Source organism: Musa acuminata, chromosome BXJ1-7 (assembly GCF_036884655.1).
Source record: "Musa acuminata AAA Group cultivar baxijiao chromosome BXJ1-7, Cavendish_Baxijiao_AAA, whole genome shotgun sequence".
NCBI lineage: Eukaryota > Viridiplantae > Streptophyta > Magnoliopsida > Zingiberales > Musaceae > Musa > Musa acuminata.
This window is the reverse complement of record NC_088333.1, coordinates 11,953,291-11,972,281: the sequence shown is the minus strand read 5'-3', so window position 1 is coordinate 11,972,281 and position 18,991 is coordinate 11,953,291. Positions and strand designations below refer to the sequence as shown.

At 42.6% G+C, this 18,991-nt stretch overlaps 1 protein-coding gene across 1 annotated transcript in view; it reads left to right on the top strand.

Moving 5' to 3' along the window:
* LOC103991902 (13S globulin basic chain-like) overlaps positions 1-17,754 on the top strand; it is a 47,028-nt gene extending 29,274 nt beyond the window's left edge. The window contains exons 3-4 of the mRNA XM_065194147.1: positions 17,208-17,334; positions 17,426-17,754. Coding sequence (XP_065050219.1) covers positions 17,208-17,334; positions 17,426-17,588 — 290 coding nt within the window. The 3' untranslated portion in view covers positions 17,589-17,754. The remainder of the gene's footprint in view (positions 1-17,207; positions 17,335-17,425) is intronic.
* The last annotated feature ends 1,237 nt before the right edge of the window (positions 17,755-18,991 follow it).

Genomic DNA, 18,991 nt, shown 5'->3' with positions numbered 1-18,991 from the left:
ATTATTAGATGATAAGATCATCACGAAAGGAACATTGCATAATGGTTTATTTATGTTAGACACCACTCCACATATCATGAATGTAAATGTGTCCAAAAGGAAACGAGATGAGTTGAACAGTGCATACCTGTGGCATTGTAGGCTAGGTCACATCCATGAAAGAAGGATTCAAAAGTTGCTAAATGATGAATATCTAGATCCATTCGACTATGTGTCATATGCAACTTGTGAGCCTTGCATTCGTGGAAAACTGACCAAATCTCCATTTAGTAGAACTGGAGAGAGAGCCAATGAGTTGTTGGAACTCATACATAGTGATGTATGTGGACCCATGTCAACTCATGCCATTGGAGGTTACTCCTACTTCATTACATTTACTGATGATTTCTCAAGGTATGGATATGTGTACTTAATGAAGTACAAGTCCGAGGCCTTTGAGAAATTCAGAGAGTATAAGAATGAGGTGGAGAACCAAACTGGAAAGAGTATCAAAACTCTTCGATCAGATCGAGGAGGTGAATACTTAAGTACAGAGTTTACTCAGTTCCTCAAGGACCATGGGATATTATTCCAATGGACATCTCCTTATACACCTCAGCTCAATGGTGTCTCTGAAAGGAAAAATCGTACATTATTAGATATGGTACGGTCCATGATGAGTTTCGCTGACCTACCCATCTCATTCTGGGGATATGCCCTAGAAACCGCAACTTACCTTCTGAACAGAGTTCCAACTAAGTCGGTAGTGTCTACACCATATGAGATATGGAAAGGGAAGAAGCCTGATCTTAAGGTTGTTAAGATTTGGGGCTGCCCTGCCCATGTTAGAAGACACAACCCCGATAAGTTAGAATCAAGGACAGAGCGATGCAAATTTGTGGGATACCCCAAGGAAACTTGTGGGTATTATTTCTATCATCTCGAGGACCAAAAGGTCTTTGTAGCTAAGAGAGCAGTGTTCCTTGAGAAGGAACACATTCTTGACGGAGACAGTGGGAGAATGATAGAATTGAGTGAGGTTGGAGAACCAAGCTCAAGCACCACTCTACAGCCCGAGTCTGTTCAGGTACCTAATACACAAGTATCAACTTTACGCAGGTCTGATAGAGTATCCCATCCTCCTGAAAGATATGTGGGACATATTAGAGCAGAGGATGTAGAGGATATTGATCCTCAGACCTACGAGGAGGCTATTATGAGTATAGACTCCGGGAAGTGGAAAGAAGCCATGAATTCTGAGATGGATTCTATGTACTCCAATAAGGTTTGGAACCTAGTTGATGCGCCCGAAGGTATTGTACCCATCGGTTGCAAGTGGATCTTTAAGAAAAAGATCGGAGTAGATGGAAAGGTAGAGACCTATAAAGCAAGGCTAGTGGCTAAGGGGTATCGTCAAATGCAAGGTGTTGACTACGACGAAACTTTCTCACCCGTAGCAATGCTAAAATCCATCAGAATTCTATTGGCTATTGTAGCACACTATGATTATGAGATCTGGCAGATGGATGTGAAAACCGCATTCCTCAACGGGAACCTCGAGGAGGAGGTGTATATGATGCAACCTGAGGGATTCGTGTCCAAGAACTGCCCAGATAAGGTGTGTAGGTTGCTTAGATCCATTTATGGACTAAAGCAAGCTTCCCGAAGTTGGAACATAAGATTTGATGAGGCAATCAGATCTTATGACTTCGTTAAGAACGAAGATGAGCCTTGTGTATACAGAAAGGTAAGTGGGAGCGCTATCACCTTTTTGGTGTTATATATGGATGACATCCTCATCATTGGGAATGACATAGGAATGCTATCCACAGTAAAGGCTTGGTTATCTAGACACTTCTCCATGAAGGACTTAGGGGAAGCATCCTATATCTTGGGGATTAGAATCTATAGAGATAGATCCAAGAGGATGCTTGGCTTGTCCCAGTTCAGGTACATAGAAACCATTATCAAAATGTTTGGCATTGAAAATTCCAAGAAAAGGCAAACATGGATATGATACCTTATGCCTCAGCAATAGGGTCTATCATGTATGTCATGCTATGTACTAGGCCTGATATAGCGCTTGCTCTGAGTGTCACGAGCAGGTATCAAGCGGATCCAGGCTTGGAGCACTGGAAAGCAGTAAAGTGTATCCTTATATACTTGAGAAGGACTAAGGATCTTTTACTAGTATATGGAGGTAATAGCCTTAAGATTGAAGGCTACACTGACTCAAGTTTTCAGTCTGATGTCGATGATAGCAAGTCGAATTCAGGGTATGTGTACACCTTGAATGGAGGAGCAGTGTGCTGGAAGAGTTCCAAGCAAGATACCACTGCTGACTCAACCACAGAGGCGGAGTATATTGTTGCATCAGATGCAGCAAAAGAGGGAGTCTGGGTGAAGATGTTCATCACAGATTTGGGAGTCGTTCCGAATAGGGAGAAGTTGACTTCCTTATATTGCGATAACTATGGGGCGATTACTCAAATAAGGGAACCCGGGTCTCATCAGAAGTGTTCTGAGGAGGTTCCAGCTTATTAGAGAGATCGTAACCAGAGGAGATGTAGCAATGGAAACAGTTCCATCCGAAGATAACATTGCAGATCCACTGACAAAGCCGTTGTCTCATTTTGTCTTTGAGCGTCATAGGAGTCTGATGGGGATCAGACATATAGGTGATTGGCTTTAGGTCAAATGGGAGATTGCTAGTCAAAGGTGCCCAGCAAGCCAATCACGTGAGTGATGGCACGTGTGACTTGATACAGAATCTTTTTGCTTATTATATTTTGGCGTATATCACTTTATAACTATTGCATAAATGCATAAATATATTGTGATGTCCTTGGATTTGTGCAATGGGAATCGGATCGTGATGAGATCACGATAATGAGATCGATTCACCTTTAAACACATATTCTAAATAATCCCGGTCATAGGTTACTCGAGAGGGACATCGTGATAACCGGATAGACTGGTGTGCTGTATACCCGTCCATATGATGGATGCAGCTGGTCTCATAGCTGCTCGTGTAGGGACACTAGGGATACAGTACAGGTGCTCATTGGAGAATGAGTTCACTGATTGATCCGCTTACGGAATGCTGGATGGTTGATGATGCCTTATTATCAGACAGCGATTCCGTAGTCCTAGTGGTGTATCTGGTCCTTAGACTTGAGACACCAAGGATGTCCGGTATGAGTGCTCCACTCTTTGATACCAGACTTATAGGTTTGGTTGTCCCAGATCTAGTACAGTTGGTCATTGAGAGTGGTAGTCGACCTTACAAGGGCTATTGAGTGTCGATAGAGGATCATCCACTCTCGGTGTCATGAGAGGAATATCCCATGTGTTCTTGCTCAGATAAATCCCTGGCCAGGGTCATTCGGGTTGAGAGAGAAAGAGTTCTCCGGGAGAATCCGATTAGAGCGAGACTTGAGTAGAAACCGTATGGGTCTGACAGCACCATGCTCGATATACGGTCTTTGGGATATTAGATGGATGAGGGACTATAGGTACATGGTAACTGAGGACAGACAGGTCCAATGGATTGGATTCCCCTGTATCGTCTAGGGACTACGGCGTAGTGGCCTAGTACGTCCGTAGTCGATGAGTCGAGTGAATTATTACAGAGATAATAATTCACTGAGTTAGAAGGAGTTCTAACAGGTATGACTCATGGCCAGCTCGATATTGGGCCTAGAGGGTCACACACATATGGTAGGCATTGCGATGAGTAGAGGTTCGGATATGAGATATCCGACGGAGCCCTTGTCTTATTGGATGCAGATCCAATACCCACTAGGGAAGGACCCATTAGGGTTTGACACGGGATCTCTATAAATAGGAGGGATTCACAGCCTCATAGGCTAGAGTCTTTGCTTGCCTTTCCTATTCTCCTCTCCCTCTCCACCTCAGAGTAGGCCTGGAGTTTTGAGGAGCGTCGTCGCAACCCTGCTGTGTGGATCACCGCTAGAGAGGAGGATGATTGACCTCCTTCACCCTCTCCTAAGGATCTGCAAGGAAACAGGGATATACGATCTCCCTAGGTAACACAATCTCTATACGCAGTTTTGTGTTTTGCGGATTTTCGCACACCAATCTTCGCACGACGACGAACATCTTTTTGGGAATCGGGGATTTTTGTTTTTCTTGTTCTTCCACTGCGCATATGATGTCGCCCCTACATGATTTCCCAACAGGAGGTACTGGTCGAGGTGTCCTCTACGGATGAGTTCCTCGATCTGTCTTTTCAATTCCCGACACTATTCAGTGTCGTGCCCTCATTGCCGGTGGAAGCGACAATACTTTGATTGGTCCGCCAACGCTCGGGGACTACTCATCGGGTAAGGTTCTTTGAGGAGTCCCTTCTCTCTTATGTGAAGGAATATTTTCGTTCGGGACGAATTCAAGGCTGGGAGAGGGGGCCTTGAAATCGACGGGTCTGGTCGGTCCAACTTACGCCGGGATGTCTCGGGTTGTTGCTGTCGGGTTGGCTCCGACTTGGTCCCTCTGTGTCCCCCGGGTTTCCTGGCCATCCAAGCTTCCGCGGCGACAAACTGACTCGCCCGTTGGAGCATCTCGGGTACCGTCGTGGGGGGTCGCTCTACTAGGGACCAGAAGAACTTGGAGGGTCGCAAGCCTATCATGAATGCCTGCATCAATAGAGAAGGATGAGCGTCCGAGAGCCCGCGGATCTGCGTTGTAAAGCGGTTCAAGAAGTGGGAGAGGGACTAATCCTCCCTTTGGTTGAGTCCGAGGAGTAACGCCACGGACGGCTTCGGGCGGGCGTAGGCGAGGAAGTTGAATTCAAAGTCCCGGGCGAGCTGATCAAAGGAAGAGATGGTACCAGCTTTGAGGTTGACGTACCACGCGCGGGCCGGTCCCCTCAGAGTCGTTGGGAATGCCCTGCACATCAAGGCGTCGGAAGTCCCATATAGCGCCATCTGGGCGCGAAACGCGGCTACGTGATCCGCGGGGTCGGTGTCGCCGTTGTAGGTGTCCAGGGATGGGAGTCGAAAGTGCGGCGGGATGGCCTGATCCTGAACTTCGGGCGCGAACGAGGACCCTTGGTATCCGTCCGTCCCGAGCTCCCCTTTCGACCTGCGCATCTCTTGTTGCACTTCATTAAGACGTTGATTGAAGAGGTGCAACTGGGCTTGGAGGACGTTGGTCGGGTTCGCGGGTGGCCGCTCGGGCTCGGGGGGACTAGATGTGCCTCCGGTCTCCCGATCTCCAAGCTGGGCCGTTTGGTTCTGAGGCGACGGAGGAAGCCCGGGACGCGGCGCGTGCATCCGAGGGGCGGGCTCCCGTTGTTGCAAAGGCCGGTCTGCATGCGGGGGCGTCGGCTGAGGGATGAACGGGACGATGGTCTGCACCATGCTCGCCAGTGCCCGCACTTGGTGGGCGAGGTCGTGAAAGGCCTTGGGCGAAACAGATGGCGGACCGACGGGGGCGTCGGGCGGCGACAAGCCCGGGTCATTGAACAGTCGCCAATATCGCTCCGTAATCGTAGCGGGGCGCTCGTCTCGGAGCTCCTCCCGCGAGGGATGATCCCTTGGGGTCCCGACCGGGCCCGACCCTGTAGCCGTGGGTTCGCCAAAGTGGATCTGCTGATCAGTCGACATTTCGGAGGCCCTCCTTCTAGCGCCAAAATGTTGCGGGGGCAACTGTTTAAGCCGTGGTCTCGAGGCCGACGCGGCTCGGTTCGGGGGTCCGGATGTCGAAGATCTTGATCGATGTCCTTCGAGGCCTCTCGGCGGCTGGTCTCCGTAGTCCGGTCTGGCACCTGCACGCAGGTCGGGCCGGGAGCTCGGCCCGACCCCTCCGACGATCAAGTTAGAGAAAGATGTGGAGGGGATTGTGGATGAGGCAGAAGAAGAGCCTTTGAGTGTTTTTGTGTCACATCCTGGATTTTTTTTTTCATATATTTTCACACAAGCCAAATAAATAAACATCACTTTATTCATCATCTATAACCATTTATTACAATTCATTTATTCATCAAATTACAAATAGAAAAGTTAACTTCAAGAGTCATCCAAGTGGCTCTACCTAGCGGTAGAGGAAGGTTCGCTCTCCACTAGAATCCAATTTAGTATTAGAGGGAGGCTGCTCTGAAAATCAAAAATAAAGAAAATTCAGCAACGCTGAGTAGGAACCCCAAAAGTCAAATCAAGATAAATACATGACCAAAATTCAATCAATCATCCCATTGGCCTATATCAAGTACCCGAAGGAGCACTCCCCCAACAGCGGATGGAGAGGTTTTATCCTACGGGATGAGTTTGTGTTCTCCCAACAGGGATGGAGGCAAACTCATATCACACTCCCAACAGCGGATGGAGTGGTGTCCCACACCCGCCAAAGTGGGGACACGTTCCTCCCAACAGCGGATGGAGGAACCGTCCAGCCGCCACATCTGACGGCCCGCTAATCCCCGAAGGGAATCGCCCTACCTGCTCTTGGCAGGAATATAATCTCACACTGGTCATATCCATTTTCGGATGAAATAACATATTTAAAACATCTCTTTCAAAAGTCATCAATATCAAATAATATAAATTAACCCTCAATTGACTTGAACTCTAGTTTAATCGATTCAATTGAACTCGATTTACTAGAGCCTAAATGAACTGATCTCTAATCCTTATTTAACTGGTCTGGAACCACCCTAGACTAGTATAATTTAGACTAGATTAAGTTCAATTTAGGTTAAACTAACTTGAATAAGCCAATCAATTCGGAATCACCCTGAATTGATATAGACTAATCAAGTATAGTTTAATTCAATCAATATTTGGGCTCAAGTTCAACAATAATATTGGGCTAGATTGAGCCGGTCCATCTATTGGTCATGTGCATTATACATGATTGAGCATGCATTACATAAAACTGGCCCAGCCTTGGCCCATGGACTAGTGATAGCATATACCCATTAACAACATATATGAAAACATAATAATGCATTAAAAGATAGATGATGAGAAAAGTTTTAATACAAAGAAATAACTGTTAGGATCAAGAGCACTAAGAGGGGGGGTGAATTAGTGCAGCGGAAATCTTTCAGCGATTTAAAAACGAAAGCTGCGTTCGTCCGATAAAAACGATTTCGATGTAAAAGCCGATTCTAAGATTACTTAAGATTAAGCGCAGTTTACGTCTAAGCACAGTTTACGTCTAAACTGAGTTTGCGTCTAAATACAGTTTGTGTCTAAACGCAATTTTGCGTCTAAACACAGTTTTACGTCTAAACGCAGTTTTGCGTCTAAACTCAGTTTACGTCTAAACGCAATTTTACGTCTAAACGCAGTTTGCGTCTAAAAGTAGTTTACGTCTAAAACACAGTTTTATGTCCAAACATAGTTTGCGCAGTTTGCGTCTAAACACAGTTTTGCATCTAAACTCAGTTTACGTCTAAACGCAGTTTTATATCTAAACGCAGTTTACGTCTAAACGCAATTTTACGTCTAAACGTAGTTTTACGTTTAAAAGAAGTTTACGTCTAAAACACAGTTTTATGTTTAAACACAGTTTACGCAGTTTACGTTTAAACGCAGTTTTACATCTAAACGCAGTTTGCGTCTAAACGCAGTTTTACGTCTAAACGTAGTTTGCGTCTAAACGCAGTTTTACGTCTAAACGTAGTTTGCGTCTAAAACAGTTTCAAAGAGATCCAAACTTAGAAGCTGGTTCATAAAAAGCGCAGAAGACAGTTTTGTAGAATCAAAACACAAACGTAAGCTGATCGTATGAAAAACATAGATTTACGTCTGAATGCAGATTCGAAAAGATCAGCACTTAGAACTTGTTCGTAAAGGCACAGAGAGCAGTAGTTATGTAGGAGGTTTGCAGTAATGATAAGGTACTCGAAATAAAAGCAAACCAGAGATTTAGAGTGGTTCGGTCACTCTTGACCTACTCCACTTTTGGCTTCCTCCTCCGACGAGGTCACCGACGTCAACTAGCTGCCTTCCTTCAATGGGCGAAGGCCAACTGCCCTTTTACAGTTTCTCTCCTTTTGACGGGCTCAGGAGACAACCCTTACAGATCCTTTCTCTCCTCTCTTTATAACTCAAGACTTGAAGAACAGAAAGAGGAGAACTTTTGGACTTTACACAAATTTGAGCTCTTAGAATCACAGAAAAGATCAAGAATTTGGTGTGGATCTATTGCTCTTTCTGTGCTGAATGGGTGGGGTATTTATAGGCCCCAACCCAGTTCAAATTTGGAGCTCAAAACGATCAAATCCCGGAATTCCGGGATCAGGCAGTTGCACCTCCTGACTGGAGAGGTTGCACCGCTTGGCAGAGCTCGGAGACTAAGCCCAGGCGGTTGCACCTCTCTGTCAGGGGCGGTTGCACCGCCTGAGTCTGGCTCGGAGACTGAGCCCCAGGCGGTGCCACCTCTTGACTGAGGCGGTTGCACCTCTCTGCCAGAGCTCGAAGACCGAGCTCAGGCGGTGCTACCTCTGTCAGGAGAGGTTGCACCGCCCAGTCTCGCTTGGAGACTGAGCCCAGGCGGTGCCACCTCCTGCCTGGGGCGGTTGCACCGCCCAGCTTCGCTGGGAGATCCTCTCCTGGGCGGTGCCACCTCCAACCCTGGCGGTGCCACCTCTTTCACTATTTCAGCTCACTTGGTTTGGCTCCAAACTTGGCCCAAACCAGTCCAAACTTGAGCCTAATTGGCCCCTACTTGGGTTATAGGATTAACACCTAATCCTAACCCTAATTAACGTGCTAACTATGAATTTAAAGACATTTTCTAAGCTATTACAAAGTCCGCAAGTCAAGACTTCTTCTGGCGAGCTTCCGGCAAACTTCCGGCGGTCTTCCGATGAACTCTCGGAAACCATTCTGCGGACTCCCGGCATGCTCCTAGACTTCACGATTTGATCTTAGCGAGTTCCAATGAGCTTCTTCGGCAAGCTCCGATCTTTCTCGACGAACCTTCGGACTTCCGTCGAACTCTCGAACTCGCAACAAATCCTTCATGCTTGACTCCGACACTTTGTTTCGCTTTATGTCTTCATCGTTATCATAGTTAATCCTGCACAACAAAAACAAAACTTCGATCGAGACAATTAATCCTAAGCAATTAACCAAGTTGTCCGACATGTCATTGGTCCCTCGACACTTCATCCGATTCTTCGGCGCATCGTCCTCTTCTGCAGCCTATTGCCCAATCGGCCAGTTGACTCCGTAACTCCGATATCCTTGGCACAATACCCGCTCTTCTTGGCCCGATGCCCGATTCCACGGCCTGAAGCCTTCTGTCGATACGTGGACCGATCCACCGGCCCGACGTCCAATCTTCTGACATGTTCCTTCGGCACAACATGATTTTCCTGCTTTAATTGTCTCATCCTGATCGAAGCATCCTGCGTCACTCAAAACGCAGATTAAATCAAAAACATATATCAAGTAGTTTCATCATCAAAATACGAGATTCAATAATCTCCCCCTTTTTGATGATGACAACCACTTGATGACGGAGTTAAACTTAACTCCCGGAGTTTAAACAAACTCCCCCTATCAATATGCCATATTGATAGAACTTTGAATTCAAACTGAATTCAAGTCATTGCAATATTCATCATGAATACTTGCTACATGTCAACATGAACATATGCATACACTTATGCATCACACTTCATGTCATCAACGTACTTTCATCAACATACTTCTCCCCCTTTGTCATCAACAAAAAGGAGAAGTATCACAATCAATCGTTTGTGATATTGATTCAACTCATTACATGAAAAACATAGTATCAAGTTTTATCATCATGCAATCTTGGAGCTAGAAGATTTAGCAAGTGTTACATCCTGCTTAGAACATTCATGCTATCAAGTTTTAGATATGCAAGTTTTATAGCATATAAGATAGCACTTTTGGTAATGTTCAAGATAGCACATTTGCTTCTTTTGAGATAGGAACTTTTTGCTTCTCTTTAGACCAACAAGCTAGCAATTTTTACGATATACAAGTTTCACAATATATAAGCTAGCAAAAATTTCGAAAGCAAATGCAAGATAGCTTTCTTGTGTAAGCTCATGATTCTTGCTTCCTATTGCAATGTGCAAATTGCAAGTTTTGCTTCTTGAGATATTCAAGATAGTGATGTTCAAGAAGACAAATTTTCTTCTTGAAATAAGCAAGTTAGCAATCTTTGCTACTTAAGATAGGCAAGCTAGCAATCAAGTTTTTGCATCTTCTTGACTTGTACAAGCTAGCTATCTCCCCCTTTGTCATTGTAAAAAAGAAAGAGAGAATACAGTTTTGTAGTTCTTTTTTCCTTTTACACGATTTCAAAATCATGACAAAGGATGAATAATCAAGTTATGAATGTCAAGACAATTTTTCATCATGAATATTTTATCATTGCATGCATCATTATCATAAGTTGAAGTATTACATGCATGATATCATATCACCATTCATAATTACATTAATGTTTCAATATAACAATTTCTTCTCAAAATGTGTAACTTGCACTCATAGCATTTTAAATCATGATTTACATCATATGCAATACATCACATCATAATTAGAAAGCACAAGTATTGCATGCATAATTGCACATCATAAATGTTTCATATCATGATGGTATCAATTTTGTCAAATTATATCCTACCATGCATGATCAAAACTTCTCCCTATTTTATCATTGAAAACAAGAAGAAAGTAGGGGGAAGAGCATAAAAGTGTTAAATATATCAATCATTTCAAGGCATTTACATCATAGATCAAGTCATGATTTGTGATTCATCATAAAGCAAGTTAGTTTTCAATCATCACATAAGGCATTTAAGGAATTTTTGAAACATGGGAGAATGATTAATTTAAGCATACAATGTTCCAATTCAATTCAAGTCATGAATATCAATGCTTTCATATTGTGAGTATCAATTCATGAATACCACAAGATATTATTTGTGACTTCAATTTTGCAAGATCAAGATTATGATTTAGATAAAACTTATTCAAATCAAATCATTAACTTGAAATTCATAATCAAGTCATTAAAATTAATTTCGAGATTCACAAAATATCATGAAATCATTAATCTCGATCAGATGGGAAAAGCATTTTTTTTTTTAAGAGATTCTTTTTCATCTAAGCATGCCTTAGTCTTTATATGCCAAATTAAGATAAGCATGAAAGTTCAAGACATAAGGCAAAGAAATCTTGTATTATGAAATATATGATATCAAGGCTCATGATTCATTCGAAAATATATAGTACAAAGAGCAACTTGAAACATTCTTATCAAGATCACATTTTAAAATATTCCAAGTTTCAAGATATCAATATGACACTTCATTTAATTGCATTTCATTTGAAGAACTCCTTTTTGATAAATGTAGGGAGCATAATGAACGATCTTGATTTATAAAGAGCTTCATGTTATAATTATCAAGATCGTGATTATGATTATTCTCTTTAGCAAAGAATCACAAAAGCACTTTATTTTTGCATAAGAAATCTCATTGTATTATGATTTATAAATTCTTTTTCTGCACATGAATCATAGGAGATATGAATGTGAAACAAATCTTTGCAAGCAAAAACACTATCATTCATATTTCAAGATGGAATTTATAAGCAGGAATCATTTCATCAAATCCATTTTAGAATAATATTTTTCATAAGTGTATGAGAAAATCTGATTGTTAGGATACCAATTGTTAAGTGAATCCGAAAATGAAATTAACACTTTCATATATTCAGACATGATTTTTGCTATAGATCTTGAAATTAAATCAAGAAGATCAAACAAGCTCATGATCATGGATAACTTAAAATCTCATGCATAAAATTGTTAATAACCATTTAATATTACATCTTTATGCATTACTTTAAATCAAACATGATTTCATTCAACAATGTTAATCAAACATGATACACATTATTACTTCTTAACCATGATCAAAATCATTTTGTTTGTTTATCATGCAATATTATCATTTTCGAAATTATCAGCATGATCATAATTTTTGTATTTTTATTTTTAAACATGTAATTTTTAAGAAAATTAATTCTAAACTAAAAAAGAAAATATATCATGAAAGCATCAAGTAATTTTAAAATAAACCAAAGGCATTTTAATTACCTCAATGTCGTAGGCTGGTAAGGCGTAGTTTGCCACTTCGCTTTTGTTGACTTTCTCGTCTTCAGAGGAGCTCGATTCATCCCAATTTTTGTTCTTCTTCTTGCGTTTAAAGCAAGTAGTACCATTCTTTTTGTTTTTTAATTTTCGTTTCATTTGTAGTTTAAGTTCACCATCACTTGAGCTTATGCTCGAGTGGTCTTCAAATGTTCTATGTCTCAAATCCTTCATGTTCTTTAGAAGGTTGGTTTGTTCATCATTGTCCTCATCACTTGAGTCATCGCTCAAGTGGCATTCATTTGTCCAGAATTCCAAATCCTTCCTGTTCTTTGGAAGGTGATTGTGTTTAACATGTTCATCATGTGCATTGTGCACCATTTCATATGTCATCAATGAACCAATTAGTTCTTCAAGTGGTAAGTTATTTAGATTTTTAGCTTCTTGTATTGCAGTTACTTTTGAATCTCACTTTTTAGAAAGAGAACGCAAAATTTTGTTTACGAGTTCAAAATCCAAAAAACATTTTCCAAGAGCTCTTAAACTATTGACGACATCCGTGAAACGGGTGTACATGTTGCCTATAGTCTCGCTTGGTTGCATTTGAAAAAGCTCGAAATCATGCAATAAAAAGTTAACTTTCGAGTCTTTGACTCTACTAGTTCCCTCGTGCGTGATTTCAAGTGTTCGCCAAATGTCAAAAGCCGTTTCGCACGTGGAAATCCGATTGAACTCATTTTTGTCCAAAGTGCAAAATAAGGCATTCATAGCCTTTGCGTTTAAAGAAAAATACTTCTTCTCCAAATCCGACCATTCGTTCATCGGTTTAGAGGGAAGTTGAAAACCGTTTTCAATGATATTCCATAAATCTAAATTCATAGAAATCAAGAAAACTCTCATTCGAGTTTTCCAATATGTGTAGTCCAATCCGTTAAACAACGGTGGACGAAAGACCGAAAAGCCCTCTTGAAAAGCCATTTCTCTCGGGTGTAAATTCGAAATAAGAAATACCCCGCTTTGATACCAATTGTTAGGATCAAGAGCACTAAGAGGGGGGGGTGAATTAGTGCAGCGGAAATCTTTCAGCGATTTAAAAACGAAAGCTGCGTTCGTTCGATAAAAACGATTTCGATGTAAAAGCCGATTCTAAGATTACTTAAGATTAAGCGCAGTTTACGTCTAAGCACAGTTTACATCTAAACTGAGTTTGCATCTAAATATAGTTTGCGTCTAAACGCAGTTTTGCGTCTAAACACAGTTTTACGTCTAAACGCAGTTTTGCGTCTAAACTCAATTTACGTCTAAACGCAATTTTACGTCTAAACGCAGTTTGCGTCTAAAAGTAGTTTACATCTAAAACACAGTTTTATGTCCAAACACAGTTTGCGCAGTTTGCGTCTAAACACAGTTTTGCGTCTAAACTCAGTTTACGTCTAAACGCAGTTTTACATCTAAACGCAGTTTACATCTAAACGCAGTTTTACGTCTAAACGTAGTTTTACGTTTAAAAGAAGTTTACGTCTAAAACACAGTTTTATGTTTAAACACAGTTTGCGCAGTTTACGTTTAAACGCAGTTTTACGTCTAAACGCAGTTTGCGTCTAAACGCAGTTTTACGTCTAAACGTAGTTTGCGTCTAAACGCAGTTTTACGTCTAAACGTAGTTTGCGTCTAAAACAGTTTCAAAGAGATCCAAACTTAGAAGCTAGTTCATAAAAAGCGCAGAAGACAGTTTTGTAGAATCAAAACACAAACGTAAGCTGATCGTACGAAAAACACAGATTTACGTCTGAATGCAGATTCGAAAAGATCAGCACTTAGAACTTGTTCATAAAGGCGCAGAGAGCAGTAGTTATGTAGGAGGTTTGCAGTAATGATAAGGTACTCGAAATAAAAGCAAACCAGAGATTTAGAGTGGTTCGGTCAGTCTTGACCTACTCCACTTTTAGCTTCCTCCTCCGACGAGGTCACCGACGTCAACTAGCTGCCTTCCTTCAATGGGCGAAGGCCAACTGCCCTTTTACAGTTTCTCTCCTTTTGACGGGCTCAGGAGACAACCCTTACAGATCCTTTCTCTCCTCTCTTTACAACTCAAGACTTGAAGAACAGAAAGAGGAGAACTTTTGGACTTTACACAAATTTAAGCTCTTAGAATCACAGAAAAGATCAAGAATTCGGTGTGGATCTGTTGCTCTTTCTGTGCTGAATGGGTGGGGTATTTATAGGCCCCAACCCAGTTCAAATTTGGAGCTCAAAACGATCAAATCCCGGAATTCCGGGATCATGCGGTTGCACCTCCTGACTGGAGAGGTTGCACCGCCTGGCAGAGCTCGGAGACTGAGCCCAGGCGGTTGCACCTCTCTGTCAGGGGCGGTTGCACAGCCTGAGTCTAGCTCGGAGACTGAGCCCCAGGCGGTGCCACCTCTTGACTAAGGCGGTTGCACCTCTCTGCCAGAGCTCGAAGACCGAGCTCAAGCGGTGCTACCTCTGTCAGGAGAGGTTGCACCGCCCAGTCTCGCTCGGAGACTAAGCCCAGGCGGTGCCACCTCCTGCCTGGGGCGATTGCACCACCCAGCTTCGCTGGGAGATCCTCTCCTGGGCGGTGCCACCTCCAACCCTGGCGGTGCCACCTCTTTCACTATTTCAGCTCACTTGGTTTGGCTCCAAACTTGGCCCAAACCAGTCCAAACTTGAGCCTAATTGGCCCCTACTTGGGTTATAGGATTAACACCTAATCCTAACCCTAATTAACGTGCTAACTATGAATTTAAAGACATTTTCTAAGCTATTACAAAGTCCGCAAGTCAAGACTTCTTCTAGCGAGCTTCCGGCAAACTTCCGGCGGTCTTCCGATGAACTCTCGGAAACCATTCTGCGGACTCCCGGCAAGCTCCTAGACTTCACGATTTGATCTTAGCGAGTTCCAATAAGCTTCTTCGGCAAGCTCCGATCTTTCTCGACGAACCTTCGGACTTCCGTCGAACTCTCGAACTCGCAACAAATCCTTCGCGCTTGACTCCGACACTTTGTTTCGCTTTATGTCTTCATCGTTATCATAGTTAATCCTGCACAACAAAAACAAAACTTCGATCGAGACAATTAATCCTAAGCAATTAACCAAGTTGTCCGACATGTCATTGGTCCCTCGACACTTCGTTCGATTCTTCGGCGCATCGTCCTCTTCTGCAGCTTATTGCCCAATCGGCCAGTTGACTCCGCAACTCCGATATCCTTGGCACAATACCCGCTCTTCTTGGCCCGATGCCCGATTCCACGGCCTGAAGCCTTCTGTCGATATGTCGACCGATCCACCGGCCCGACGTCCAATCTTCTGACATGTTCCTTCGGCACAACATGATTTTCCTGCTTTAATTGTCTCATCCTGATCGAAGCATCCTGCATCACTCAAAACGCAGATTAAATCAAAAATATATATCAAGTAGTTTCATCATCAAAATACGAGATTCAACAATAACATTCTCAATTTGACTAGAAATCATAAGACATTAAAAGAGGGACTAGGAGATAAGTTTTAACACAAGGAAATAGCTTTCTAAATTCAAATAAAAATCATGTTTTCAACACATAAAATTTCAACATATTCTAGTCATATTTTAAATCATTCAGAATAATATATTTTAAATTTCAGATCAAAGGATATCAAAAAGGGATTTTAGATAACATATTCTAGTCTAACAAGATTTTAATCAAGATAAGATTAAAGATAAACTATAATATAGAAAATATATCATATAAAATATATACCTTTTTAACATATTTAATTCTACAATAAAAACCTTAATCATGGGTCAAAGAATATTTTGAAAACTTTAACTAATTACTTTAATACAAAAAAAATTGACATTTAAAGAATTGATACACATTTTTCAAACTATAAAACTTTCAACATTTAAAGAATCAAAATAAAAGCTAAAACTTTTAAGGAAGGTAGGGAAACCTACCTCTTGTCAATAGGGTGTAACTCCTCGTTCTCTTGTCAACAGGGTGTAACTCCTCGTTTCTCCCGCTGCCAGGCTCGACTAGGTGAGGAACGAAGGAGAGAGATCCCTCCCCTTTAAATAGGAGGAGGTGAGCCTCTATTAAGGGAAATAAATTTTAATTTTCATATTTATTTAATATAAATTATTTTCATTTAATATACTAACAAATATGATATCATCATATTTGGAATACTTAATAGTTACTTCCTTAATTCATATCAACAAACAAGGAAGTAGATTAAGATTTCCTAAATTATGATGGCAAGTAAGGAAAACAAAATTTAAATCTCAATCTCAAATATTTGATTTGATTACATTTTGTGTTTGAGTGAGTTCCTCCCCCTTTTTGCTTAGAGCTCAGGGGTATTTATAGACGAGGTTTGATGTTACTTGATGTGGCTGTTCGTGTGAGCAGGGTCGTACCTCTGATGCCGTTTGACACGGTCGTTGGCGTTGCGTGGGGGGTCGGATCGCCGCAGGGTATGGGCGGGGGTCGGTAGTTGTCTTGTCTCGCTGTGGACAAGCGTGCTGTAACGGACAAACTTCTAAACAAGATGTTGGATGTAATGCTTATGTCTGTCCGTTGTCTTTTGGCATGTTCATGTCTTGTACAACAGGTAGAGGGGCGGCCGAAGGCTAAATAGTCCCATGTTAGATGGGTTGGTAGCCTCTTTAGGCTTATAAATAAAGGTTGTGTCATGTGGACACGTGCGAGAGCTTTTCGGTCTGTAATGGACCATTTTACCCTTTGTTGTGCAACTATTCAGAGCTTGTAAAGTCTGTTTGTAATTTGCATTGTCTATGAAGTGTTTTTCGGACATGTTTGCTTGTGGATCCCGATTGAGGCGTTCTCTTTAACCCGTTCTCTCTTTTGTTGGTCCTAAGGGACAATGTGAGGCTTCGGGAAGGCTGACCTTTGCGGACGGACGCGCAAGGGTGCCGCACGACTCAGGCAAAACCAGCTAAGGTCGTGACAGTGCGGGGATGGAAGTCGCTGCTCGCCAGTGGGTGTCGTCAGCGCGGGTCAAGTCAACGTCACTGCCTTCCACATCGGGCAGCGGGGCGTCCAGGTGGGGCCGTTGTCCTGGCGCATCATGTCGCCATTATTTCCCCTATCAGATGGCAAGCGTGTGCCGGAGACGAAGGTGGAGAGGGGTTGCCTGTTCATTGTGCCTCGGTTCTTTGTGGTGTCAAAGATTGCTGATGCTGAGGGAATGGAGTGGTTCTCCATCATCACCACTCCCAAGTGAGTCGGAGCTGCTCCCCTTCTTCTTCTTCTTCTTCTTGCTAGTGTCTGCTGGAATCTAATGGATGTGTTGTCTGTGAAATTGCTGCAGCCCGGTGTTTACTCATCTGGCAGGGAGGACATCTGTGTGGAAGGCAATGTCCGCAGAGGTGCTGCAGGCTTCATTCGACACCACCCCTGACATGGAGAAGCTGTTCAGGTCCAAGAGGACCTCTGATGAGATCTTCTTCCCTCCTCCATCCTCCGCTTCCTAGCCAAGCCAGGATCTGAACTCCATGGTACTAAAGATCAGTAGAATTTGCGTGTGCAAGACTTTGATAAGACTTTCTAATAATGATTTTTAAGACAAAGGTGCTTTGTTGATACTTTGATCAGTGTAAGTTGTAAGCTAAGCGATCCAAATCTACAAAATTCTCTTTATCTTGTCCTCTGTTAAGGGAAGAAGAAGACTTCATGTCTACGTCAAATTCATCTCAGGAACAGCATAAACATGAGACCTTCTACTGGGTTGCTCATGATTGCATACCAGAAGGTCTGGATTAATGGCTGCTGAAGGGACTTGAGGATGGCGCGATGGTGGTGGCCCAGCCGACATGACAATCTGCAGCAGTGGACCCGCTCGGAGAACAGCTTGCTGAAACATGCCTCTCTGGTAGTGCCTTCTTCAGGGCAAGGATATCAGTCACTACAGAGCTGCACCTGCTTCCTTGCTTCGTCTATTTCGGAGGTTCTGACCTCGAGGTGTTCGATCAATTGCTCGATGGTCTCCTTGGCCTTCTGCAACTCATGGTGGGCGTTGATCCGTAGTCGCTCCAGTTCCATGTCGCTGCATAGTATCTTGCGATTCAAGTCCTCGATGGTCTGTGGAAAGAGTTCGTCGGCAAACGTTGATACAAGCAAGAAAAGAAGGAACGAAGAGAGGTCTCGATAAGCAGAAGACAGAGATGAGCGGCGTCTGACCTCTTGGTAGTCCCAAGCAGAAACCAAGTCGCCGACGGTGGTGCAAACCTCTTAAAGAGATCAAGGATTCACATCCATATCCTCTCTCTCTCTCTCTCTCTCTCTTTCTCTCTCTCTCTCTAAATCTGTAGGACTGGGGACTTTTGTACTTGAAGAGGAAGAAGAGAACACTTTACAAGGAATCGGAATCGTTTTCCTATGGGAACTTGCGGGAGGCAAGGAGCATGGACGACCGACTACATGCAGCTTCGCAAGGAAAGTTTTCCTCATTGGAAAATTTCTTTTCTGCGATTCAGATTTCCTTATTAAGTTTAGCATACCTCATCATTCCTAGTCTACTTTGCTCGAGTCTAAAGCTCAGTCCATGGATTTCACGGATTACAAGCTTCAGATATAGCTACAATAAATGGATCAATGCCTAGAGCAAAAGGCATTAAAATCCAATACTATTAAAGCATGATTTTAAATTCCGACATCAATGTATCGAAATATGGTACACAGGCTAAAAACCCATGTTAATGAACAATTACTCGGCACATCATGATTTGCAAGATTCAAAAGTGTGTGACTTATTTTTATTCCATAGTTAATTTGTCTAGTAGGCTCTTAACTGAATACTTGTGCTGCCTTCCATATCTACAGGGATTGTAACCTACATCTGTGCATGTCATTGGTGCTAGTGTGACAATTCGATGTG